The following is a 26498-nucleotide window of genomic DNA, read 5'->3' as shown; positions in this document are numbered from 1 at the left end:
TTCCTCCTTTTTAAATGGCTCCAAAATATTTATTGTCGGTGGTGTGTGGAGTAGAGATTTATTGGTAAAATACTTGACAGAAAGCAGGCACTCAGCTGAGTAAATGGTGACAAAATTGGTGAGAAGATTTTTGAACAGGAGTGAAACGAGAAAAGCCATGCTTAGAAAAGTCACCTGGAAACTGTGATTTAGAGGGATGGTAGGAAAGAGTGGCAGCAGGAAAGTGGTTTGGATGCTCTTTCAATGGTCTAGAAGAGGTCATGGGGCGGGGGTAGAGGGACGGCTACCAAGACAGGGAGCCTGGCCGCCGCTGTACCAGCGGGATCGAGCCTTCGGGTAGAGGACCGGAGAAGCGTGAGCAACCCGGGGCTCGGAGGTTGGAGCCCAGGCACCTGAGAGAGGACGTTCCCCACCACCGCTGCCTAAAGCCACTCCAGGCGAGAATCGCTTTCCAGGGCCCCAGCGGATAGGTTAGACTCAGTATAAGAGAAGGGGTCTGCGGAGCGGGACAGCCTGAGGCCCGCTGCCGGGTTCCCTCCCCAGACACCCGCGGAAAGCCCGAAAGGAGGCGGAACACGGCCCAGCGGCTCGCCACGGCGGGCCCACCCCTTGCTTAGCCGCCTCGCACCCTCGCCTCACCGCACTGCTGCACTGCTGCCCTGCTGCCCGCCCTTCGCATCACTGACCCGCCCTCTCTCCGCCCCCTCCCCTCGCCGCCCCGCCCTCTCTCTCCGCCCCTTCACCTCGCCGTCCCGCCCCCTCGCCTCACCGCCGGGCTGAATTGCCGCCCCGCCCTCTAGCCACGCCCTCTGGCCCCTGCCTCTAGCCCCGCCTCTCGCCTCGCCGCCTCGCCGCCTCGCCGTCCCGCCGCCTTGCCACCCTGCCGCCCTGCCGCCCTGCCGCCCTGCCGCCGGTGGTCGCTGCCCGTGGTGCTCCGTCGCCCCCGCCACCTCACGTCCTCCCGTGCGTCGGGAGCGTCTCGGCTACAACATGTTGGGCATGATCAAGAACTCGCTGTTCGGAAGCGTAGAGACGTGGCCTTGGCAGGTCCTAAGCAAAGGGGACAAGGTAGGCCCGCAGGGCTGCCGAGGACCTGAAGGATTGCTGCCTCCCACCCCCACCCTCGTCGGGGCTGCAGCGGGTGCTGAGGGGCAGGTGGGGCAGGAATGTGCTATCGAAGGTGCGTTCTGGTGTCTGTCGCGAGTGCGGCTCTCCACCGCCCAGCATTTGGACTGGGAAGGAAAGGAGTGAGAGGTCCCCCTGCAGCCGGTGGTGAGAGGAGGGGGGTAAACAGGAGAGACTGATCCAAGGAGAGAATCCCAACTTGGGGAGTTGGGCACTGCCTGTTGAATGCATTATTTCGTTTAAAATATTCCAAACATTCCGAACAGTTTGATTTGTTGAGAGACACTCGGTTGCAGAAATGAGTGTCACAAGAAACTCCCAAGTACTAGAGAACTGCGGATAGCAGCCCCCTTTATCCGCGATTTCAGTTACCTGTGGTCAGCTGCTGTCCATAACTATTAAATGGAAAATTCCAGAAATACAGAAGTCCTAAGTTTTAAGTTTCCGGCCATTCTGCGTAGCAGGATGAAATCTTGATTCCTGGGACCGGAATGCCCCTTTGTCCAAGGTCAGCCTCCTATCTCTAGTACCCGCCCTTAGTCACTTAGTAGCTAGCTTGGTGATCGGATCGACCGTGGCGGTATTCAAGTAACCCTTATTTTACTTAGTAATGGCCCCAAAGTGCAAGCTTAGCAATGCTGGCATATTGTTATAATTGCTGTTATTTTATTATTGTTGTTCATCTCTTACTGTGCCTAATTGATAAAGTTAAACTATATCATAGGTATGTATGTATAGGAAAAAACGTAGTAGATACAGGGTTCAGTTTTGTCCACCGTTTCAGGTATCCACTGGGGGGCTTGGAAGGTATCTACTATAGATAAGGGGGACTACTGTGTAAAAGAACAAGATCTGTGCAGAATAGATATAAATGCGCTACGCAGGGAGCACAGGGGCAGTCAATTCTGCCAGGGGGCTATGATGGGGCCTTCAGTGGAGTGTCCTGAGCTGGGCCTCAGGGATGTGTAGGAGTGCACACAACAGAGAAGAGCATGCACAAAGGCCCAGAGCTGTACCATTGCTTTTGGCCAGTTAGATCCGCTGGAGTTGGGTACCTAGAATACAGAATGAGTGAGAAGAGCATAATTGCTGTCTTCCCCCAAATTTATATCAGTGCTAACATGGGCTAACTGGACTGCACCCCTGAAAACAAGGAGAGTGCTGCTAGATTATAATCTCCTGGTGGACAGGTAGTTTAAACAGTGCAGCTGTATACAGAGCTCCCAATACGATGCCTCATTTGTGAAAGGACTGTATTGCCTGGGGACCATGTTCTGATACCTAGTACAATGATCTTCATATCACGAAAGCCCTCAATTAGACTCTTATCTGAACTCTTTGACAACCAAAGACCTTTCTCCTGTTCTTATCTCCGTTTCCCCAGCTCTCTGTAGAATGAACAGTTTAGCCCTGATCAGAGGTCCCACATTTGAATACCTGCAGCAGCCAGGCAGGTAATGGAAATGGATGAAGCTGGCTGTTTTAGACTATAAGGCATAGTGGGGACTGAGGCAAATCAGAGAGTGAACTCAGGTCCCCATCTCTAAACGGCAGTTCCAGCCACTTGTTGCTATGCAGTGATATATGAAACAGTCTTGCCAAATTCTTAAGGAAAACCATATATCCAGATTCTTAGCGAAATCACCCAATTTAAAATTAATTCGACAAAAACTGTTTTTTGAGTGCTATGTGCCAGGCACTCTTCTAGGCAATGGGATAAAAGATTAAAACAAGCAAAATTCTCTGCCCTCATGGAACTTATGTTTTATTGGCTAATGAACAAATAAAATGTATCATGGATCAGATAGTGATCAGTGCTATGAAGAAAAGCAAGCAGGGAAGGGGAGTGAGGAATAGGGAGTATTAGGAGTGAGGCTGTGATTTTGAGTAGGGAAACTGACATAGTTGTGCATAGGCTGACACAAATGCAATAAGGATGCCAGTTATTAATATCAGTCCTGCTGTGAGCATCCAAAGGACCCACCCAAGCCAACACAGAGAGCTGTCTATCCGCCTCCCTGGGCAATGAAAAAGGCACCTGATAAGGTCTGCAGCATCACTGGCCTCCCCATCAAGTAGTTGCCCTACTCAGAACCACAGCCTTTCTCCTAACAGCCCTGATGAAGGTTCCTGTGATTCTAACACTTTAAGAATCCATGTGTTCTTGCTTTTGTCATGGAATGGGGCTCACTTTGTCTTTTTGGGTTAATGATGAGGGCCCACACAGGCGGAGAGGGGTCTGGGCTGGTTCGTGGCCTGTGCCCTCAGATTCCTTCCTCACCCATTCCCTGCTCTGCTGTCTTCCTGTGGAGTGGAAGCTGACCCATTCGGCCTGTTTCCCAGGCCAGATGTCAGCCGGCGCCCAGCTACGTTTGCTCAGTGGGAGTCTCTACTGGGAGATAAAAAGGGAGAAACCAGAGTATTTCTCCTCCTTCTCCACCCCATCAGATCCATACTACTAGGAGCTTCTCTGTGGCTTTGGCTTCCGCTACACAGGCCACCATGATTCTAGCTTCTACCCAGTAACCTAGGTATCTGAACTTAGGTAACAGGTAATTCTCCCTCTGTGTCTCCTAGGGTGCTTACTAACCTCTAGGTTGCCTCTCTGTCCCCTGCTGGCATCTCAGCCCCTCTGTTATCTGTGCAGCCAATCCCTTGCATCGAAGTGCTTCTGCTCTAAATACTCTAGTAGTTTCTGTTTCCTGTTTGACTCTTATTGATACAGTGTCACTTGCCGTTAATTTGGGGCCTCTGGGATAAGGAGAACTCCCTAATAAGCATCTTCTCTCAGTGTTTGATGGGAATATGGGGCCATATGGGATATTGGTACCAGGCTAAAGCAAATCATTTAACCCAAATGAACCTCAGTTTCTACAGCTATAAAATGAGTATAAAAATATCTTTTCCATCTATTTCCAGAGTTACTATAAGTATTAAATTCTTTAAAACCATGAAAACATTTTGTAAAGTAGTATACATACCCTACAAATACAGTAATAGCATTATATCAGTGCTCATCTCAGCTTCATTCTTTCTAGCTGTGTGGTCACAGGCCAACTTAGCCCCTCTGAAGCTAATTGTGGAAGAAAATAATAGTTCATATATTAATAGATTGTTTTGAAATTCAAATGAGATAACCAATTATAAAACGGTTCAATGTTAGTACTTGGTTGGAGATGGTAATGGTTAGCTTCCCCCTAGTTTTACAGTAAAGTTTGTGTAAATTACTTAACATCCCGTGAGCCCTTGAATTCCTCAACTCTAAGATGAGAATAACAATGCCAATGTGAAATTAATTAATTATGCATAGATACTTGTAAACCTTTTTTTTTTTAAATATACAAACATAAGGGTATTATTTTTGAAGAGAACCTCTCCCTGAAATTATATTTTATCCTGGAAACAGCCTGGGTCAGAAACTATTGTCCACTCTCCTGGGCAAATGATGGCATACCATATTCCCCACATAGCATGGGCTTCAGGCTCACCAGATGTTGGGGACTGATTCCAAGTACTTGGCGGGGAGGCCAGTGCTGCCGCAGACCTTATCAGGTGCCTTCTTAATTGCTCAGGGAGGGAGGAGGGTAGACAGCTCTCTGTGTTGGATTGGGTGGGCCTTTGGATGCTCACAGCAGAACTGATATTAGTAACTGACATCCTTAATCAGATTTGTGTCCGGCCTGTGCACACAGGTTAGGACCTGATAGCCTGGCTTTGAGTCCTGGCTCCACTATTCACCCGCTGCAGTTTGGGCATGTTACTTAACCTCTTGTTCCCCAATTTCATCTGAAAATGAAGATTAAAGCCCTAACTTCTTCACAGGGTTATTGGAGAAATTGAATGAATGAATCCACGTAAAGCATTTAAAATAACACCAGACAAATAGAAAGTACTCTGTTAGGTTAATTGTTATGATCAGTATTTTCTTGTAATGAGAAAGCAGGCTTCCAACATTAGCACGTATACCCACTACGTAAAGTGGCAAGAAAAAAACTGACCTTTCAAAGGACTTGCAAATCCCATAGCCAGAGGCATTCTTGTTAAACCTTTGTCTGGGACTTGAACTTGACCAAGGTTCCCACTGAATGTTGAAAATTGGTTTTTGTAGCCACAGGCCAAAATCTCCATCTAGGAACTGATTGGGAGCATAGACTAACGGAGATGGGGTGAAGGAGGGCTACTATTGTGTTCCATGTCACAAGCAAATGCACTAAAGATGTTAAATTTTAAGAATCAAGACTGTATTAACTTAGCTGCCTTATTCTCTACAGCAGTAGAGAATTCTGGTTAAATACATTTAAATAGAGCTCCCTGGAGAACTAGAATAGTTTTACAAATCCATCTCTCAAGCCTGAATTTTCACAGTGGTCCCGTGGTTCAAATGAGTGGTTATGGATACAGATGCTATGAAAACAAGTGGTCCCTGCACTAGAACTGGTTTAATACATTGTGGCCCAGCTTTTCTCCAGGAGATCCTATTAGACGAGGTCCTTATCTCTCTGCCCATCTATTATGGCTCTTGTATTCCTTGTCATTAGAGTAAAACTAGGTTTTACTCTGCATCTCTCCTTTCTCACAAATATTTGTAGAGTGCCTACAATATGCAAGGCGTGGTACATCTAGGTACAGAGAGATACAGCGGTGAACAAGAGAAACAGTCCTTACCCTGTGGGGCTTGTGAGTGGAGGTGGGAGTTTAACACATCATTTAATTGTAATTACAATAAATATTGTGTTATGAAAGTACAGGGTGGGTAAGAATATCACAGGGAACCTATTTTAAGTCAGGATCCTCTCTGAGGAAGCAACTTTTAGGTTGGAGCCTGTTAGATGAATAGGGAGACACCAGGCAAAGGCAGGAGGAGAATGCTCCAGGGAGAGGGAGCAGCAGACACAGAGGCCCTGGCGTGGAAATGACCATGGCATCAAAGGAAACAGCAGAAAGCTGCAGAGCAGGTGCTGTGAGTGTGGCTGGCAAAGTAGGTAGAAGCTCAGTGGTGCCTGCATCATCAAGGGCAGGTTAAGAACTTGGAGAATGAATGCCTTTGGCAGCGGATTAATTAACACAGTTAGATTGGTGTAGAGTGCCCTATATATGCCCTCTGGACAATCCCAACCTCATTCACAGCTCTAGTCTCCCCTTATGCTGATGACTCCCAAATTTACGCCTCTATGCCAGTCCCCTGCTGAGCTCCAGACCTGTGTGCCCAACTACCCAATGGACAGTTTGCTCATCTGTTTCAGGAGGAGATGAACTGATGGACACATGAGACCCCTTCCAGCTCTAGAGTTATCTGACTTTAGGGGTTCCTAGAAAGGAGGGATCACTCAGGAGGAGGAGGTGGTGAAGTTGAGCCAAGCCTTGAAGGATGATAGGTGTATCATGGGGGACTTGGCTCTCCGAGTCAAGCTGGAGTCCCTTCTTGGCAGCCTTTCTTTCCTTGCTGTGGACTTTGTGCCTGGAGAACAGGCCAAGAGCACAGCTTGCTCGTGCCATTTTATAGATCTCTTTTCTGCTGCAGAGACCCTCCATTCAAGACCCAGACATACTTGCAAAATCCTATGTTTAGGTCACAAATGTCAGTTGAACTAATTTAGAGTAGATGAACTGGCTTGCTATCAAATCACCATCACTGGACTAATGGTTACAAAATCCAACTCCCACAACAGCCTCTGAGTTCTTCTGAGATCTGGCCCCAGCCAGAACACCTTTTTTGTGTCCTGCTTGACAGTCTTTGCTCCAGCCACAACTATTTGTAATATTTTTACTCACAGTCATCATACTGTTCTTGACCCCTCCTCGTTTACTCTTATGGTACCCACTACCTGGAATCTCCTCCCCAAATGATCAGAGCATTTACTGCATTGTACAATAATTTGTGTAATACTCCTCACCACCCTCCTGATTATCCCTATCATATTAATCTCCAAATCTGTAGCACCTGGCAAAGGTTTTCGATAATGTTTATTCCATGAATTAATAAAGTAGTGACTGAACGTCCAGTTGGGTGATCTGTGACCACCTCAAAGTCAGCTTGACCTCCCCAAACATGTTATCACATACACCCATGCCCCATAAACTAACCTAAGTGGTCCTTTCCTGTGTTCCCATACTGCCCTGGCACTCCTTGCCCCCTAAAAATATCATTAGATGATAACCTTCTGTTTTCCTGGCATCTTCCCTTATAGCACCTGTAACAATGTTCAGCACGTGGTAGATACTCAGTAGTTGTTGGTTAAATGAATAAAAGAAGAAAAAGACCAAAGGAAAGAGCCAGTTAGCTCTTTCTCCAGTGAGATCTTGTTTTTGGTCTTCCCATTTGTAAAAGAAGTAACTGCGTAAAATGACTTCTGATACCTCTATTCTGAATTTGATACGGGCATACAACTGTCCGCCCAAAGTATCTAACACAGTGGCTAAAGAGAGAGGTTACAGACTGGGCAACATTGCAAGACCCCATCTGAAAGAGAGAGAGAGAGGAAAAGAAAAAAAAAAAAGCAAAGACACTTTGGAAGGCTGACATAGGTGGATCGCATGAGCTCAGAAGTTTGAGACCAGCTTGGGCAACATGGTGAAACCCTGTCTCTACAAAAGAAGACAGAGAAAACAAAATACAAAAAAAATTAGCTGGGCATGGTGGCACACACCTGTAGTCCCAGCTACTTAGGAGGGTGAGGTGGGAGGATCACGTGAGCCCAGGAGGCTGAAGTTACAGTGAGCCAAGATTGTACCACTGCACTCCAGCTTGAGCAACCATGAGACCCTGTAAGAAAGAGAAAGAAAGAGAGAGAGAGGAAGGAAGGAAGGGAGGGAGGGAGGGAGGAAACGAAAGAAAAAAAGAAAGAAAGACAGAGGAAAGAAAGGAGGATAAAGAAAAGAAACAGAGGTTTAAATGCTCACTTCACCCCCCATAGCTTTAGAGAACCTTGCAACGAGTATTAGACTGGAGTAGACTAGAGTTTGGGAACTGGAATTTTTGTTTCAGTTTCACCATTCAGTAGTTACATCACTTTGAGCAACTTAGTCTCTCTGGTTCTTCATTTTCTCCTTGATAAAATTAGTTAGATTAGGTAAACTTTAAAACCATTTTAGGTTCTGAACTTCTGTGATTCACAGGATAGTGTTTCTGGAATTTAAAACATTACAAGTGCCAAGGGTAGGTGCGCTCTCAAATGAAAGGGGAGTTCTGGAATTCTCTGCAGCAACAGAAAGAGCAAAACACCCTAAGTTTACTTAACAGTTTGCTACTGAAGGCTCTTTGGAAGTGTCAGATTCACCAGATGGAGGGCTTCACAGCAGCCTCAGAATGATTCAGCATGGTGCCCCACAGTCAAGGCTGACTTGCTGCCTCATGATTCCTGGTCTGGCGCAATTTCCTCTACCCCATGTGAAGGGGGATTTAAGTACAAACTTGGCACTCAGGGTTAAAATTACAATATTAAGGCCGGGCACAGTGGCTCATACCTGTAATCCCAGCACTTTGGGAGGCCGAGGTGGGCAGAACACCTGAGGTCAGGAGTTCGAGACCAGTCTGTCCAATGTGGCAAAACCCCATCTCTACTAAAAACACAAAAATTAGCTGGGAGTGGTGGCGTTCGCCTGTAGTCTCAGCTACTTGTGAGGCTGAGGCAGAAGAATCACTTGAACCTGGGAGGTGAAGGTTGCTGTTAGCAGAGATCACACCACTGCACTCCAGCCCGGGTGACAGAGCAAGACTGTCTCAAAAATAAAATAAATATTAAATATGCTCATTGAGACTACACTTGCCACTCACAGCCGTACAGTCCTGCCTTCCTCCAGAGACACCTTCTGTTCCCCTGGGAGTCACACCCTCTTCCCTAGTTGTGAATCTTCAGTCTAGGATATTATATGAAAACCTATTTGACCAGTCTAGGGCAGCCAGGTTCCCTACCATGTGTCTGTTTTTCATAATCATTGTTAGGAGAGACAGCACCTTAATCAAATAAATATCTGTTGCACTTCTCACATGTAAAGCTCTGTGGTATAGTTTCTGCCCATAAAGGCTTTACTGCAGATTGTTAAAATTATAATAATGTTTCATTACCAGATGGTAAAATTAACATAGACCAACTTTCCTTCTTCTAATGGGATGGAATAAAATTCACTCCAGTAGAATAGAAGAGAAGAAAACAGGATAGGGGAAGGAACAAAAAAAAAACCAGGATGCATCTCATCCATAAGGGTAAAGCATTACTTTGTGAAACTTTAACTATGTGTATATTCATGATAAGACAGGCTGTAAAAAATGCTTTCCTTCTTGTGGATTGTGATTTTTTTTCAAAGTGTGAAGAACACTGCCTTACAGTATGTCCAGGAATACAAAATTAAATTATATGAGCAATCACGTGGCAAGGAGCAGGAGATGTACTGAAGGAGAGCTGTGGGGGTCCATAATGAGTAAACACCAGGGAAAGGATAGTCCAAGGACAGGGCCTCAATGCAGAAAGTGGTGATGGGGAGATGAAAGAAGGATTTGTGTGAAAAGAGACAGTGGAGCTGAGCATTAAGCAGATTGGGAGGCTGTGATTTAGTGAGACAAGAGTTAGGGAGAGGATATGCTGTGTCTGGGAGCGCAGTGTGAACAGAACTACAGTCAGCCCTTCCTGTCTGTGGGTTCTGGATCCACGATTCAACCAACCACAGATGGAAAATATTCAAAAAATAATAATAGCAATACAGCAATAAAAAATACATAAATCAACAGCAGAGGCCAGGCGTGGTGTAACTGCCCAGTGGGTTCACCTTGCCTGCTGCCTAGATAGAACCAATTTATCAAGACAGGGGAATTGTAATGGAGAAAGAGTAATTCATGCAGAGCCGGCTCTGCGGGAGACCGGAGTTTTGTTATTACTCAAATCAGTCTCCCTGAGCATTCAGGGATGAGAGTTTTTAAAGATAATTTGGCAGGTAGTGGCTTGGGGAGTGGGGAGTGCTGATTGGTCAGGTTGGAGATGGAATCATGGGGGGTGCCAAGTTAGGTTTTTCTTGCTGTCTTCTGTTCCTCGGTGCAATGGCAGAACTGGTTGGGCCAGATTACTGGTCTGAGTGGTGTCAGCTGATCCATCGAGTACAGGGTCTGGAAAATATCTCAAGCACTGATCTTAGGTTTTACAATAGTGATGTTATCCCCAGGAGCAATTTGAGGAGGTTCAGACTCTTGGAGCCAGAGGCTGCATGACCTCTAAATTGTAATTTCTAATCTTGTAGCTAATTTGTTAGTCCTGCAAAGTCAGACTGGACCCCAGGCAAGAAGGGGGTCTTATTGGGAAAGGGCTGTTACCAATTTTCTTTCAGAGTCAAGCCACGAACTGAATTCCTTCCTACAATTAGTTCGGCCTAAGCCCAGGAATCCCACAAGGACAGCTTAAGGGTTAGAAACAAGATAGAGTCAGTGAAGTCTGATTTCTTTCACTGTCATAATTTCCTCAGTTATAATTTTTGCAAAGGCAGTTTCAATTGTGGCTCATGCCTATAATGCCAACACTGGGAAGCCAAGACAGGAGGATTGCTTGAGCCCAGGAGTTTGAGACCAGCCTGTACAACATAGGGAGACTCTACCAAAAAAAAAAAAAATTTTTTTTTTTTAATTAGCAGGGCATGGTGGTATGCACCTGCGGTCCCACTTACTCAGGAAGCCTAAGTAGGAGGATCGCTTGAGCTCAGGAGGTTGAGGCTAGTGAGCCATGATCATACCACTGCACACCAGCCTGGGTGACAGAGTGAAACACTGTCTCAAAAATAAATAAATAAATAAATAAAATATATGTGTGTGTGTTTGTGTGTGTGTGTGTGTGTGTACACAGAATAGCAACTATTTGCTTGGCTTTTACATTGTATTAAGTATTATAAGTAATGTAGAGATGATTTAAAGTATGTAAGAGGATGTGTGTGGGTTACATGCAAAATACTACACCATTTTATATCAGGGACTTGAGCATCCATCGATTTTGGTATCCATAGAGGTCCTGGATCCAGTCCCCCAAGGAGGCCAAGGGACAAATGAACTCTGATTCCTTGAATTGCAGTCCTCCTACTAGAATGAGCCTAATTTTGGGAGCTTCACAGTTTTGTTGGATTGTCATCATTGTATTTTTTGTTTCCTCCCTTCTAAGTTTATCTGTATTTTTTTCTGAATCTCCTGTTTGTTTATCTTCCAACCTGTTTACTGAATTTTTCTTCTCTGTTATCAGATTTTTAATTTCTGAGAGCTCTTTTGCTCTCTGAATGTTCCATTTTTGTAGCATTCTGGTTTTGAGGATGCAATATCTTCTCTTATCTCCCCAAGAATATAATGTATAAGATTTTCCTGCTTTGGATATTGTCTCTACAAGAATCCCAGAATCTATTTCTCATGGCCCTTCATACTCAGGCCTGTCCCTTCTGCTCTATGGCCATACCCACCAAGGAAAGTTTTTTAGCCCTCTGTTACTACTTCTAGAGACATCACAAGTTGCTACTTTGTACCTCTTAAACACTGTACCTTCTCTCTCTCTAGGAAGAAGTCGCCTATGAAGAAAGGGCCTGTGAAGGCGGCAAATTTGCCACAGTAGAAGTGACAGATAAGCCTGTGGATGAGGCTCTACGGGAAGCAATGCCCAAGGTCGCAAAGTATGCGGGGGGCACCAATGACAAGGGTGAGTACCCCTGCAGGACGTGGCTCTGGTCTCGGGGACCAGCTTTGCAAGGTCTCACTTCATCAGTGGTAAACGCAAGTGAGGGGCTACAAGGCACCTGTAGTGACCTGTTTCAATGACCTGTGAACCTCCTGCACTGTGTGAACAAGCAGTTTATTGCAGGAATGTGGGGAAACCACTCTGATATCAGCCCAGTCTGTCCCTCACTTGAAGGCATCCCTGCTCAATATCTCCAAGTTCCTGCTTCACTCCCAGGTGTGGGACCATAAGCTCTATTTTTTTTTTAACCCTGCAGTGCTTATTATGTCTTTGGATTGGTTGACTAGGTGGCGTGTGCCCGCAGTAAGCTGAGCTACAGCACAAGGCAAGGCCAGCATCAGGCTGGAGATCCCCAGAGTCAGCCCCTGGTAGCTCAGATTCTGCTGGGTCCTGAGGCTCAGTGAGCAGTGAGGTTCCAGACCCTGTCTGGCAAATGAAGGGTCTGAGAATTCTTGGGCCATCCTGCTCTTAAAAACTTGGCAGTTCATGCTGGCCACCTCTCTACTTTTAAAATGATAAGCCTGAAGTCTCATGAAAGGTGTACCTGTTAGATGTAAACCATATTTAAAAATGAGTTTGACTCGTGAGAAGCCCTCTAATTTGGGTAGCATTTTGGAATCACTGCAAAACAAAAATGGGTCAGAAAGCAAGGGGAAAAAAAAGAGATGTGTTTAATTTTTAGGATATTTCTCAAGCTGATAATTTAGAGAGCTAAAAACATGTATTAGCCTTAATAATATTTACTAGGAGCTGCTCTGTCTATTGAGTAACCATTCTTTTATTCCTTTACTTACTTAAAAAACTTGCTTTAAAAAAAAAATTTACTAGGACTAAAGTAGTCAGGCTTTGGAAGATACGTTAACCTGTAGGAGGTCAGGAAGAAATCTTTTCCTTCTTAACACTGTCTTAACATTTTTTTAAATGAAAATATGTATAAGAATTATAAAACTCACTAAAGAAAACCTTTAAAATAACAAAACAGTATTCCCTAATTCCCCCATTCAATACAATCAATGTTGTCTTTTGAATGTATTTTCTAGGGCTTTTTAATGTAATCTTAGTGTTCCTATAATTACATATCCTGCTTCTGTTAGTTATTATTTCATAATTATTTTCCACTAGTACCAGAGTCTTCTTAAGCATAATTCCTAGCTACATTATATTGTATCATGTGTCTGTAATTTACACAGACATATTCCTGTTTTGAACAGAATTTATAATTCTGCTGTAATGAATATCTTACTACCTATAGCCTTTTCCATATTTTAGATTGATGTTTTAAATAGGCAGTAATTAAATACTGGCTAGGCATGGTGGCTCACACCTGTAATCCCAGCACTTTGGGAGGCCAAGATGGGCAAATCACTTGAGGTAGGAGTTTAAGACGAGCCTGGCCAACATGGCAAAACCCCATCTCTACTAAAAATACAAAAATAAGCTGGGTGTGGTGGCGCACACCTGTAATCCCATCTACTCAGAAGGCTGAGGCACAAGAATCGCTTGAACCCAGGAACCCAGGAGGCAGAGTTTGCAGTAAGCCGAGATCATGCCACTGCACTCCAGCCTGGGCAACAGAGCAAGACTGTCGGAAGAAAGAAAGAAAGAGAGAGAGAGAGAAAGAAAGAGACTGATAATCTACAGTCTTGATATATATTGCCAAATCATTTTTTAGAGTTGTACCACTATACTCCTACCAACAGCGTATACAAATAACAAGTGTTCATGTATTTCTGTATTTTTAACACTTGAAATGTTCATTGTTAATTTCAAGAACAAAAACATACCACTTTGAAAGACGAATGGAACTAATGTGAATTCCACAGCCCTGAGCAAGCTCTGTCTCTGATCCCTGCCTCACTCTGTGCTTTTGTGTTTTCAGGAATTGGGATGGGGATGACAGTCCCTATTTCCTTTGCTGTGTTCCCCAATGAAGATGGCTCTCTGCAGAAGAAATTAAAAGTCTGGTTCCGGATTCCAAACCAATTTCAAAGCGACCCACCAGCTCCCAGTGACAAAAGCGTTAAGATTGAGGAACGGGAAGGCATCACTGTCTATTCCATGTAAGGAGACAATCCTTCAGGCATCCATGGGTGGCGCTTGATTCCCATACCACTCCTTGCATCACCTCTGGCAAGCATTCACGTCAAATTTTTATGGTTGCTGAATTAATTTAAGTAGGAAATGCTGAATCCTAACAGTTTCTCATTTTAATTTCTTCAGGCTGCAGCACACACACATTTGCATTTTATCAGAATAAATGCCTTGGCCAGTTGCCAAATTGATGGGACGAGCTTAAGCTTTGCTTAAGCTTACAGTGAATGTCTACATTAGCCATAGCAGGGTTCTAGGAGACTCAGCAAATATCTTAAGTCAAGCCATGGTCTGGATTCGTGGACACATGGGAAGCATAAAGGGCTGAGGAATACCTGATTTCTACCCCACACTCCCTTTGAATGCCAGAGAGCAGGGAGCATTTGCTGGAGCTGGGCTTCCATCCTCCTTGTTGTTCCTGGACGGTAGTCCTTTGAGCAGAGCACACATCTATTCTCTTGTCATCCTGGTCCTGTTTCCAGGACTTCATGTGGGGTCATTTTCCCTTGACTGTAGAGAATAGCAGGTGCAAATGGTTACCAGTTTCTATCCCTTGTGCTCCAAACTGCCCTCAGAAACCAAGTCTTCTAGGTCATTGATGACTCCTCACATTTGTTAAAATACTCCCATGTGACAGGCACCAAACCAGGCTCAGGGAAAGACCAGGATCTTCACCAGAAGTAATCATAGGTGGTTTGGCTCTGCTCAGGAGCAACCTCATGAAAAATTCACATACATATAATATTGCACTGGACTGAGTATTGGTCCACTTCAGGGACCTCCAAACTTGGCTGCCCTGCTGCAACCCTGAACCTGATGGTGGGACCATTTTCCCCGGAGCTGTGTGAATGTTCTGAGAATGTGAGTTTCATCGCTGTGTGTAGTCTTAGGCCAGGTGACTGCAGGGCCCTCCAGAGGACAGTGAATGTAATGCAGCTGGGAGCTAGCACCAGAGCCTCAGCTCCTGTGCTTGTCCTGCAGTCCTCATTCAGACTTCCCAGCTTCCCTTCAGAGGGTGTGGAGAAAGCAAATTAACTTATCAATATCTTTTCCTAGGGTGGAGATGCACCTTGGGTGCAGCATTTAAGGAAGCACTCACTCTCACAGCTGTCCAAGTGCAGGATGGGGACTGAGAGTGAGCGCCTCCTTAAATCTTGTGCCCTGGGTTAGATGTCTGCTTGTCTTTTCCATTCTATTTCCTGTGTTTGGGAAGCAGCAGGTATAATAAAATGAACTTGTATTTTATTTGAATTCCAGCTCTACTGCTTACTAGCAGAATGATGCTTGGGAAGTTAGCCACTTTAAGACTTAGCTTTTGCATTTGTTAAGTGCTGATAATATAACCTCCTATATATGATGTGTGTGTGTGTGCATGTAATGTAACCTTATAGGATTATTGTTAAATATCTTTCAGTATTTACTAAGATACTATTTATGTATTACCTAATGTTTATGACCTGAAGCAGGTTTTGGCAATTACCCCTTCTGTCTGTTCATTCTTATTTCATAAGGAATGAGATAGACATGATTGAATCAGTTCACATTAAGACTTCAAGCAGATGGGGCTAGTTTCTGATCATTTGTTTTACCAGACCCTGAGTAATGAGTGGATATAATTTTTTTTTCTTTTGTCTTTAACTTTTTAGTATGGGAATTTTCAAACTTATAGAAAGGTAGAAGCATATAAGATCATGAAATCACATGTGCCCATCCCCTACCTATAGCAACGATCAGCTCAAGGCCAATTCTGTGTCATGTGTATCTTCACAGCATTCACCCAGCCCTACCCTGGATTATTTTTAGGCAAATTCCAGACATTATATTATTTCATTCATAAATATTTCAGGTAATTACTGAAGATTTTTTTTAAATATAATCACGATACCTTTTTTCTGAAATTTCAATAGTAATTCATTAATTTATAATATAAAATATTCAATGCTCAGATTTACCCCATTACTTTTTTTTTTTTCCAACGGAGTCTCTCTCTGTTGCCCAGGCTGCAGTGCAGTGGTGCGATCTCGGCTCACTGCAACCTCTGCTGCCCGGGTTCAAGCAATTCTCCTGCCTCAGCCTCCCAAGCAGCTGGGATTACAGGAACCTGCCACTGTGCCTAATATTTGTAGTTTTTTAGTAGAGACAGGGTTTCACCATCTTGGCCAGGCTGGTCTTGAACTCCTGACCTTGTGATCCACCTGCCTCGGCCTCCCAAAGTGCTGGGATTACAGGCGTGAGCCACCACGCCTGGCCATCATTTGTTTTAATATTTTGTTAGAATCTGGATCCAAATCAGATTTTGTAGTACTTTGTTTTTGTTGTTGTTGTTAAGAGACAAGGCCTTGCTCTGTTGCCCAGGCTGCAGTGCAGTGGTGTGATCATAGCTCACTGCAGCCTCAGACTCCTGGGCTCAGGTAATCCTCCCACCTCAGCCTCTCAAGTAGCTGGTACTACAGTTGCACACAACCACACCTGGCTGATGGTACATTTTTAAGCTTTTATTAATCTGTGAATTTCTTTACCAACACAACTTTACATTCTTCCTTTCCATCTGTGGATCATTTGTCTTCTTATTATCTGTACTGGATTTTGCTGATTATATTTCCGTGACATTTTACCACATCCCTCTGAGCCCCGTATTGCCTGTAAATTAGTAGTTGAAACTAAAGACTTGATCAGATTCAAGTTTTTGAAGTTTTGGTGAGAATATTTCCTAGGTGGTGGTGTTTACTTCCTTCAGGGGCCCACAGTGTCCCTGATTGTCCCTGTTGGTGACCATAGTTCATCATTGCCTAGATGTCTTGTTCCATTAGAGGCCATAAAACGATAATGTTCTCTGTTTCTCCTTCTTCTTTTATTACCTGCAATATTTCGGTAAAGAGAAACTTCCCCTCATTTACTATTTGGCTTCCTTTATTTCATATAGAAAAAGCCAGATACATGCTTGCTTGATACCTTCTCTTTATTTACCAGTTTTCAGAATGATAATTTCATTCTGTAACATCCTCAAGGTGAAGTGGTCTGCATCTTCGTTTTTTGAGTGTAATTATAAACATATGAATTTAAACATATTTGATACGTTTCAGTTTGTTACAGATATTATTCTTATTGATGCTCTAATTGCCCCACTGTTGGCCAGCGGGAGCTTCTTCAAGTTGGTTTGTTGGTCCTTTTGACACAGCTCCAGTAGTCGTTGATGGCTCCCTGGCTTTCTGGTATAATGAGATGTTTTGAGCACATCTTAGCATTTCTTGCCCTAGAGCTAGAATTAGCCATTTCTCTAAGGAACGCTGGTTTCTTATGGTGGGAAGGAGTATAAGGGTACTATCAAAGGCAGGTCGGTGACCATTTCCTTTTAATTCTCTGAAATCTAAACAGCTGAAAGTGCCAAATGTGGTGTCTAGCCTGGCTCCATGGAATTTTTAACATGGAGTTCTCACACAGCATATGATCATTCCTCAACTCGCCACTTGATGTCACTGCATAGTCAAATGAGCATTCAAAATTACCCTGCAGTGATTTGTGTTATTTCTGATTCTGTTGAAAGCAATGTTAATGAGATGGTAGAAGGCAAATGTAGTACTTCAAATGCAAAAGTACTCTATCAAATAATGCAGTGAGTGCATTCAATGACAAAATTAATTCTAAAATGAAAGCCTGGCGTCCTTCATTCAGTCTTCCTTCTTTATGACCTTGTGAAGAGATGTTTACAAAGGGATTATACATTTATTAGCATCGTTAATTACCGGTGCTTTTAGATGAATAGAATGCTGTGAAAAAAAATAGCACTATCAGAATATGTTTAGTATTCACAAGAGGCAATAGAATTATCCTCACACTTAGACCAGCAGCAACATTCCAGACTACTGTCCTTTCTCTATGCACTTAGGTTAGAGTTTGGCCTTTTCAGCTCATTTCAGCACCAGGTTCTCAATAGGGACCAACAGCAGGAGAAGTTTGATGGTCTTAATGAAACTTTCACGGTTTAAATGAAATGTCTAGATATAAAGGAAAAAGTTGGAAACCAGGAGTTTATTTTCAGGGTAACATATGCTCCAACCCAGTTCATCATTCAGTGGCCATAGGACCTTTGGTATATTGCCAGCCTCACTGTACCTCAGTTTCCTCATCTGTAAGATGGGCATGAGTACCTAGCTTTTATGGTGTTGTGAGGATAAAATATGATAATACCTGTAAATACCTACTCAATCCTAGATATGAGGTAGACACTCAGTAAATGTTAGCCTATTCTCCTCCTCCTAACTTCACCTCCCTTTGAGAATTTGATCAAGTTTTATTAGAATTAACAATAAAAAAGTCAAAGTTACTGCAGATACACTTGGGTTAGAACCCCAACTCCAATAATTATGAATTTTGTAACTTGCAGCAAGTTGTTTAATCTTTCTGAGCCTCAGTTTTCTCATCTATAAAATAAAATTTCTAAGGCATGATTGCAAAAGCCAGTTTCATTGTGCATTTGAAAGAACTTTGTCAGCTGTCAGCACCTAGGTTGCTGATGTCATTTTTCCCTCTAAATGACCAGGCCCCTGTGGAGGCCATTGGCAGCTTGGGAAGTTCCGCCTAGAGAAAGAGAAGTTTGGAAGAAAGAGCTCAACTGCTAAACTCTTAGGGGGTTCCCACATTACCACTTAGGAGATTTACAGACCAGTGTTTGCCCATGTTCCTAGATAATTCAACCCTGTTTGTAACCACAGGAAGTTGGGACCAAGGGTTTTCAGTCTTAGCACCCTGCTTTGCCCCCTCACTTTAATTAAAAGGGGCCTTGCCCAGCCGTTCTATTGAAAATAGCACCCTGTCCTTTTCTGTCCTCTTATCCAGCTTTATTTTGCTTTGCTTCACTTATAATCAATTGCATTATATATCTCTATCTGCTCATTTATTTATTGCCCTCTCCCCACTAGAATGCAAGCTTCCCAAGGGCAGGGCCTTTGGCTAGAATATAACAAGTGTTCAATAAGAAGCTGTTGAATTGGCCATCACAGTGGCTGACATCTGTAATTCTAGTACTTTGGGAGGCCAAGGCAGGTGGATCACCTGAGCTTAGGAGTTCGAGACCAGCCTGGGCAACATAATGAGACCCCGTCTCTAAATAAAAAACAAAAACAAGTTGGTGAATGGATACATGAACAAAAGAGCTTCATCCTTGCCTCTCCTGTGCTTCTCTCTCTCTGCTCTGTCCCATAAAGATCTTGGTCCCCATCATAGCTTCAGCTGTCACCAGTGTGTTGGTAACTTTCCAGCCTAACCTCTATCTGTCTCCCCTGAATGTCTTGTCATCCCATCAGACTCAGCATGGAGCCTGAGACAATGTGATTTACCCACTGGTTCATTCCTTCATTCAAAAGATAGTGGATTCCTTGTTCACTTACTCTGTACCAGGAACTATTTTAGGTGTCTAACAGCAAAATGGATGTCATGAGGTAATGTCCTTGCCCCTGGAAGAATTCAAGTGCCATCTGGATAGACGGGTGACACTTATGCCATGTGACATTTGCACTAGGTGGGAAGTTTGGTTTGATTTGACAAACATTTATTAAATATCTCTAATATTTAAGCCACCTCATGTCCAAAAGCCTTGCCAATGATAAGATTCTGTGTCTCAGCCTAATTAATCACCATTTTCTCTCCCCCTGATAGCTGTCAGTTATCCCGTAAGTCTTTTATAAACTCCCACCAGGCAGGGGCTTCAGGCTGTTTCTCTGTAGATGATGCCCGGGTCAACACGTCTCATGCTGCCTTCTCTCCTAAGCACCAGCCTTATATTTCCAGCTCCCAGGAGGCATCACCACCTCAAGTATCTCCCAAATCAGCATGTCCAAAACACAACGCAGATTTCCACGCAAAATCAGATCCCTTTCTGTGTTCTCTGTCTTAGTGATGGTCCCCTCCCTCCTCCTACCCACCCTGTTCCAATGTCATTCTGACTCCTTCACTTCTGCATCTAATTATTGGCCCATCCTGGTCAGCTCCCAGCTGTCCCTTCCTTCCCTTCCATCTACACAGGTCTTCATCATCTCTTGCGCAAATGATTGCCATGGCATTGGCTTCCAGCTCTCCCATTTCTGACCCTTCTAAAGTGTCCTTTTATCACCACCTGCCTAAGGCACAGGACTGATCACATCGCCTGTCTTTGCTCAGAAACTGAGCCTCCCCAGAGGCTGCTCAGCTCTGGTTGGGGGCCTCAGGCCCATCCAACCAGACATTGGGGTTTGAACAAAAGCCCAGTTAGTAATGAGATGCTTCATTTCCACTAGGAGAGGGTGGATCAACTTAGGGTGCCAAATGTTTGACCAGGCAGTAAAGCCTAGTAAAAATGCCCTGTGATGGCACTGACCACCCTCCACACATAGCACCACTCCCATGTCAACCTGATCTCAGAGCGTCACACCCACGACCACCCAACATGCCTCCCACCCCGGACACAACATCCACTTCCAGACCTTTGCTCATATGTCCCCAGCTCCTCTCAACCCTCCACAGCCTCTGTTTGTTGGAAGCTCTGTGAGGACAGAAGGTTGTCACACTGTTCATTGCCAGCATCAAGAAGAGATACTGTATTTCCAAACAAGGTCACATACACAAAAAAACTAGAGATGCTCAATAAATGCTTAATATCACCTCTTTCTTAATACCTTCCCTTCATGTTCTAAGTCAGAACCCATCATTCGCTATTCCTCACCCCCAGAACATTCTGGATGTACCTTCCACCTTCATTCCAGCATTTCCTTCCAGCCAGCATAATCTTTGCGTGTGTTTCTCTCCTGACCACACTTAGAGCTCTCGAGGGTAGAAAGACATCTTTATCATCCTTACAGCTCTTATGGTGTCTGGCTTGCATTTTGTGCTCAGTGATGTTCAACTCAATAAGCGCAGGTCCAGCCTGGTTGAATGAAACGCTTATTGTGTGAAGCCTCTCTTCCTATTGCAGTGAGGCTGTCAGTTCCTGGTCTGATACTTTTTTTGCCTAGCACAGGGCTGCATGCATAGCAGACCGTACACCAGTGTGTGCTGATCCATTGATGTTAAAGTTTCGAAGTTGAATGGTCAAGCTCAGAGTCATTCTTCCTCCCTGCATGCCTGCACCAGACACTCCCTAAAAAATAATACATTATGATTTTTTGCTTCCTTGGACGAAAGCCCCGCTTCCCTCCACTAGCCTTCACTATTGCTTGTGTCATCTTTCCCCTTTCTAACTCTTCCAGACCTTTTGAGTCAGCTCCTTTTGTGTTTCTGGAATCAGGGGTGTGTGTATGTTTGAGATTCCTCAGTTCCCATGGTAACCAAATTCTTTATTCAGAATACTGAGCTCTGACATTGGGTGAGATAAAACACTGCCCTGGAGGAGAGCTTCTTTCAAGATGAGGCGTTTATAGATAAAGACGTATTCACAGGCTTACAAAGATAATGTATAGACTTCACGTTTCTTTCTTTTAGGGGCTCAAAGCACTTTATGAGCATTTCTTAACTCACCTTCAAGTGCGCGCAGGAATTCGGAGAGCAGTGGGCCCACTGTTATTGTGCTCCATGTCCAGATTGGAAGCTGAGGCAGGAACCAATGAGGCGAAGTGTCTGTGAACACAAGCAGAGTCAGCCAGAGCTAGGCTCCCTTCATACACCAGGGGGTTCCCGGTAGGGTTCGGTTTCTGGCTTGTTTGTGCAGTTCTGTGATGGGAGTCAGTGTGGTTGGTTAAATTAGCAGAGAGGAGAACTCATGTATCTGTTCCCATAGCCCACCCAGTTTGTTTGTTTTCCAGTAAAAGGATTCTACGATGAAGCAATAGGGAAAATTTTATCTGCATTACCAGCATTTCAGTCTGCCTGGGAATAAATGTAAAGAATTGGGGGTTTTCCCGGAGTGAATTTTAGGACTCCCTGAATGATGACATTCTCCATCTCACTCTCTGCTGGGTTTCCTTCTGCTTCTCAGCCCCTTCTCGCTGTCCTTTGACCTGTCCTCTTTCTTCACCCACCATTTAGATATTAGGATTCTAAGGAGCAAGCTTCTGGCCTGCTGTTTGTACAACATCTCTACCACATGTCACTTCTTACCATGATTATAGCCAGTACCTACCCACTGGGCACTCCCAAGTTTCTGTCACTAGATCCTTCTCCTTCCCAAATTGGTATCTCTGACTCCAGTTCTGTCCCAAGTCTAAGGAGATTTTTACATGGTCAGACACACATTTAGATAATAATTGTTGCATGAATGTATTTCACAGAGGGCCCTTAATATTCATATGCCCCCCAAACTAAATCATGAACACCCCTACAGCTGCCCCTCCTGCCTAATGTTACTCTTCAGCCTTTAATCCCTATTCTGGTTAGCGGCATCTTCTTCTACCCAGAGGCTTAACTGGAAGCCCTGGAGAATCCTCTCTTCCTTCCTCTCTCTTACCTCCCTCCACATACAGTTACCTCTCAAATCTGCCTTTCTCCCACCTTCATCATCTCACACTTGGCTGTTCCTGGGCTCCGGTGGCCCCACATCTCTCAACCCCTTGCCATTTCCCCTGTCCCTCCACTGCCAGCAGAGGGATCCTTCCAAAGAACAATTGGATCGTGCCAGTCCTCTACTTTAAAACCCTTTCCAGGCCGGGCATGGTGGCTCACACCCGTAATCCCAGCACTTTAGGAGGCTGAGGCGGGTGAATCACCTGAGGTCAGGAGTTTGAGACCAGCCTGGCCAATACGGCAAAACCCCATCTGTACTAAAAATACAAAAATTAGCTGGGCGTGTGCCTGTAGTCCCAGCTACTCGGGAAGCTAAGGCAGGAGAATCACTTGAACCTGGGAGGCAGAGGTTGCAATGAGCCGAGATTGCACCACTGCACTTCAGCCTGGGTAATAGAGCGAGACTCTGTCTCAAAAAAAAAAAAAAAAAAAAAACCCTTTCGTAGGTCTACCTGTGCATATAGGATGAGGTTCAAACTCTTTAGCATGGCATTCAAGGCCTTCGCATCTGGCTGCAGTGGATCCACTTCTCCTGTTTCAGTTCCCACCACTGTCCCCTCAGATGTTTATTATGTGAATGAGTGAGTGAAACTTATGTAACCACTTCACTCACTAGGTCCTAAGTGCTGTCATCTTTAGCTCTGTCAGGCTGAAGACATCACTTTCATTGTTTAGCCCAGAATTGTTCATTTAACCAAGGGGTCCAACATATTCAGGCACTGTGTTAGGTGCTCAGTGTACATCAGGTACATCAGTGGCCAAAAAATAACAAAAATCCTGCCACTGTGCAGCCTATATTCTATCAGAGGACACAAACCATAAACAATAAACTTAGTGAGTAAATTATATAGTATGTTAAAAGGTGATAAGTGCTGTTAAAAAATAAAGAAAGAAAAAGTAAAACCTAGGAAGAAGATTGGGATGGGGTTAGAGAATGGGGTTACAAGGTAACAAAGCATTTTAAGAATAGGCCTAATTGAGAAAGTGAGAATTGTTCATTGAGCCAGTTCATAATATTACTATGTTTTTTTTTTAGTTGTATTTTGTGTTTTTGTTTTGGAGACAGGGTCTCACTATGTTGTCCAGGCTGGAATGCAGTGGCTATTCACAGATGTGATCATAGCACAGTGCAGCCTCAACTCCTGGCCTTGATCAGTGCTCCTGCCTCAGCCTCCCAAGTAGCTGGGACCACACGCATGCACCACAACACTCAGCTACATGGTATTTCTTTAGATTACCATCATGTCCCTCACCCTGGAGTCAGGGAATTAAAAGGCTCTTCTGAGCAAATTGCCAAGTAACAATAATAGCTACTGTTTGTTGTGAGCTTACTACGTGACAGGCTCTGCGCTGAGCAGTTTGCATAGTCTTTTCTCCTTTAATCTTTACAGTAGCCTTCGAAGATTGATGTTATCACTATCCCTATTTTACCAGTGAAAAACCAGAAGATTTGAGAAATTTTAGAATTAACTTAAGACCTAGAAAGGGCAGAACTAGGATTTGAGCACACACTAGCCATTTTGCCTCTAACTGATGAAGGAAGACATTTGAGGACCACTGCTTTGGAGCTTTCCAAAATCAGTATTTAAAGAGCCAACATTGTCCCTTTTCCTAGAGAACAGTTCAGTGTCACAGCACAAGTAGGGGGTGCAGAGAGCACTCAACACCTGCTTCCACCTCCAGCACTTGATTCATTTCAGACAAATGGTTCTCCAACTAAAGACATGGTTCACAAAAAACTTCAGTGTCTTACAGGCTCTTATTGCCTGAAAAAAGTCTTTCCTGGATGTTCATTGTCTGTCTACTAACCCAGTTTCCTCTCATTTGAACCTCAATGAAGCTAGAGCCCAACTTCTTCATCTCCCTTATAATCTCTTCAATATATTTGAAGAATCAAGCCTCTGCTATTCAAAATTGGTCTCAGTTTCATCCATGTTCTGTAGCTGTTGTCTAGACATTGGAACAACCAATCCATTACAGAAAACATCCTGGGTGTTCACATCAGTGATGCTGCAATCCACATGCTGAATGCTTGTCCAGCATGACTAACCACTTGTAAAAGAGCAAAGCATGATTCAGAGGACTCCACCAAAAATAATGCATTATTTGGCCTAATCTTGGCCTGGTGCAAATTCAGACTTTTGAGTCATACAGCTCATTAGAAATCGGGATGTACTTGACTCTAATAAAAATTTTAGTGCAACCCAGATTTAGAGTGGTATATTTAGGGTAGGCTACAAGACAAATTTTGGAACAGAAGCAGATGACGTAAGGGAGAGAATAATAATCTTGAAAAGAAAGGCTTTATTGCTTCTCTGTCCCCAATTTCTGCCATCAAAAGAAATACCAGATTTAGGAACAGTCTCTTTCCTTACTAGAAAAAGAAGGCTTTCATGATTTGAGCAGAAGAAAGGATTTATGAGAAGTGATTTCTTTATTTGGGGCATGTTTAAAGCTTGCGTGGGGCCCTCCCAAGTCTTCCTTGGGTCTTTGCCTTTGTTAGCTCTGAGATTTTTACTTTTTTAGTTTTTGTTTTTGGTTTTTTTTTTTTTTTTTTGACACAGGGTCTTGTGTTGCCCAGGCTAGCCTAGCTCTGTTTTTAAATGAAGCTGCTGCAAGTCACTGCTGTGATGAACTCAGTCACTAGAGCTGCTCTGCTGTGGAAGGGGCATTAGCCACCATACTCACTGCAGCTCTGCCGGAAGTCCCATGTAGACTTCCTCCTTCCAGAGGTGGTGACAGAGCAGCAGAAAAGAGGTACAGCCGGGCAGTAGAGGGAGCCAGAGAAAAGGGTGAAGGCTTGGCCTTTGGGAAAGCAAACCTGCTGTCCCTTTGGGTATTTCAGGAAAGAAAGGGAGGCTCACGTTTATACTCAGCTACTGTTTCAGGCCCCGCATTAGAGTTTTTCATGTCCATTACTGCTTTTAACACTCAAAACTCTAGAGGAAAAAGAAAATATATCTCCTTTTTCAGATGAGGAAACTGAGGCTCAGAGAGGTAAAATCAACCCATCTAGGAAGTGGTGACTCAGTCCCCAGTCTTACCACTCTAGCATGCTTGTCATAATAAACATGGTGAGTGACTTTTTTCTAAAGATCCCCCCTCTCTCAGAGGTCATGTCCTTTCGTAACCAGCCCTTGCTCTTGAACCCCCAGGCAGTTTGGTGGTTATGCCAAGGAAGCAGACTACGTAGCACAAGCCACCCGTCTGCGTGCTGCCCTGGAGGGCACAGCCACCTACCGGGGGGACATCTACTTCTGCACGGGTTATGACCCTCCCATGAAGCCCTACGGACGGCGCAATGAGATCTGGTTGTTGAAGACATGAGTGACCCACTGAACCAAGAACTTACTGGAAGTGTGCCTCTGTCTCCTTCCTCGGGGGTAAGGAGGGGACAGTGCTTCCCAAGTTCCAGCTGCAAGTCCAACTTAACCAACTTTCCTTCAAAGTCAGTTACTGCCAATTTTCTGAAAAAAGCATGTTCCATATACTAAGTCTCTTTTCTCACGGTAGGAAATAATACAGCCAAGATATGCAGCATACTTCTCATTGATTTAGAAAATTCTGCGGTAGACCAGAAAAATCCTGGCAGCTTTTCTCCAGGCATCTGGGTCACTAAAAACTGATTTTCTAAAATTATTGGATTTGTATTTTGTTATTAAGGGGGAAAATGTGATTTGTGCTTGATCTTTCATCTGTGATTCTTATAAGAGCTTTGTCTTCAGAAAAACTAAAAATAAAAGGCATTGACTTAAACAGCTGAGACAAATCATAAGTGTAATTATTTCCAAGGTTCTACAGTCCTGAAGGTAATATAGGTATAAGTACTATTGATGGTGTTTACCATTGCAGGAACCCTATATTTAGAGCTCCCAAGTCCTTCCGAATATAAACGCAAATATCCCAGGACACACACCATCCCTAAACTAGACATTTCCCATGACTGTTATGTAGCACTCTGTGATTATAAGTTGAGGATTTTGTTTGCAGCTGTGGTCTGCGAAGGGTTCCAGGAGTCACAAGAGCAGACCAAGAAGAAAAATCATTGCACAGACTACCCTGGAGACAGGAGATTTGCCAGGAGGATTGGTTCAGGGGGATGAGATGAGAAGCAGCTGG

At 44.1% G+C, this 26498-nt stretch overlaps 1 protein-coding gene and 1 long non-coding RNA gene across 2 annotated transcripts; one reads left to right on the top strand and one right to left on the bottom strand.

Annotated features, from left to right (window-relative positions):
- The first annotated feature begins 333 nt into the window (after window positions 1-333).
- HEBP1 (heme binding protein 1) lies at window positions 334-26135 on the top strand. The gene is made up of 4 exons (XM_528742.8): window positions 334-1068; window positions 11642-11780; window positions 13699-13879; window positions 25535-26135. Exons 1-4 carry the CDS (start codon window positions 991-993, stop codon window positions 25704-25706), a joined length of 570 nt encoding a protein of 189 aa, XP_528742.2. The 5' UTR covers window positions 334-990; the 3' UTR covers window positions 25707-26135.
- LOC104001478 (uncharacterized) lies at window positions 16385-21218 on the bottom strand. Its single transcript, XR_010147984.1, has 3 exons — window positions 21133-21218; window positions 20630-21021; window positions 16385-17677 (listed from the first exon to the last, which is right to left on the bottom strand). It is a non-coding gene; the product is annotated as an uncharacterized LOC104001478 (long non-coding RNA).
- Window positions 26136-26498: the final 363 nt, after the last annotated feature.

This window comes from Pan troglodytes, chromosome 10 (assembly GCF_028858775.2).
Source record: "Pan troglodytes isolate AG18354 chromosome 10, NHGRI_mPanTro3-v2.0_pri, whole genome shotgun sequence".
NCBI classification, from domain to species: Eukaryota; Metazoa; Chordata; class Mammalia; order Primates; family Hominidae; genus Pan; species Pan troglodytes.
This window is presented reverse-complemented; position numbering and strand designations above follow the sequence as displayed.

What these genes read in the sequence shown, in the direction of transcription:
- HEBP1 (XM_528742.8), top strand. Translation starts at nt 991, where the DNA reads ATGTTGGGCATGATCAAGAACTCGCTGTTCGGAAGCGTAGAGACGTGG. An exon ending in GGGGGGCACCAATGACAAGG is followed by an intron (nt 11,781 to 13,698) that starts GTGAGTACCCCT and finishes TTGTGTTTTCAG; the next exon opens with GAATTGGGATGGGGATGACA. An exon ending in GGCATCACTGTCTATTCCAT is followed by an intron (nt 13,880 to 25,534) that starts GTAAGGAGACAA and finishes TTGAACCCCCAG; the next exon opens with GCAGTTTGGTGGTTATGCCA.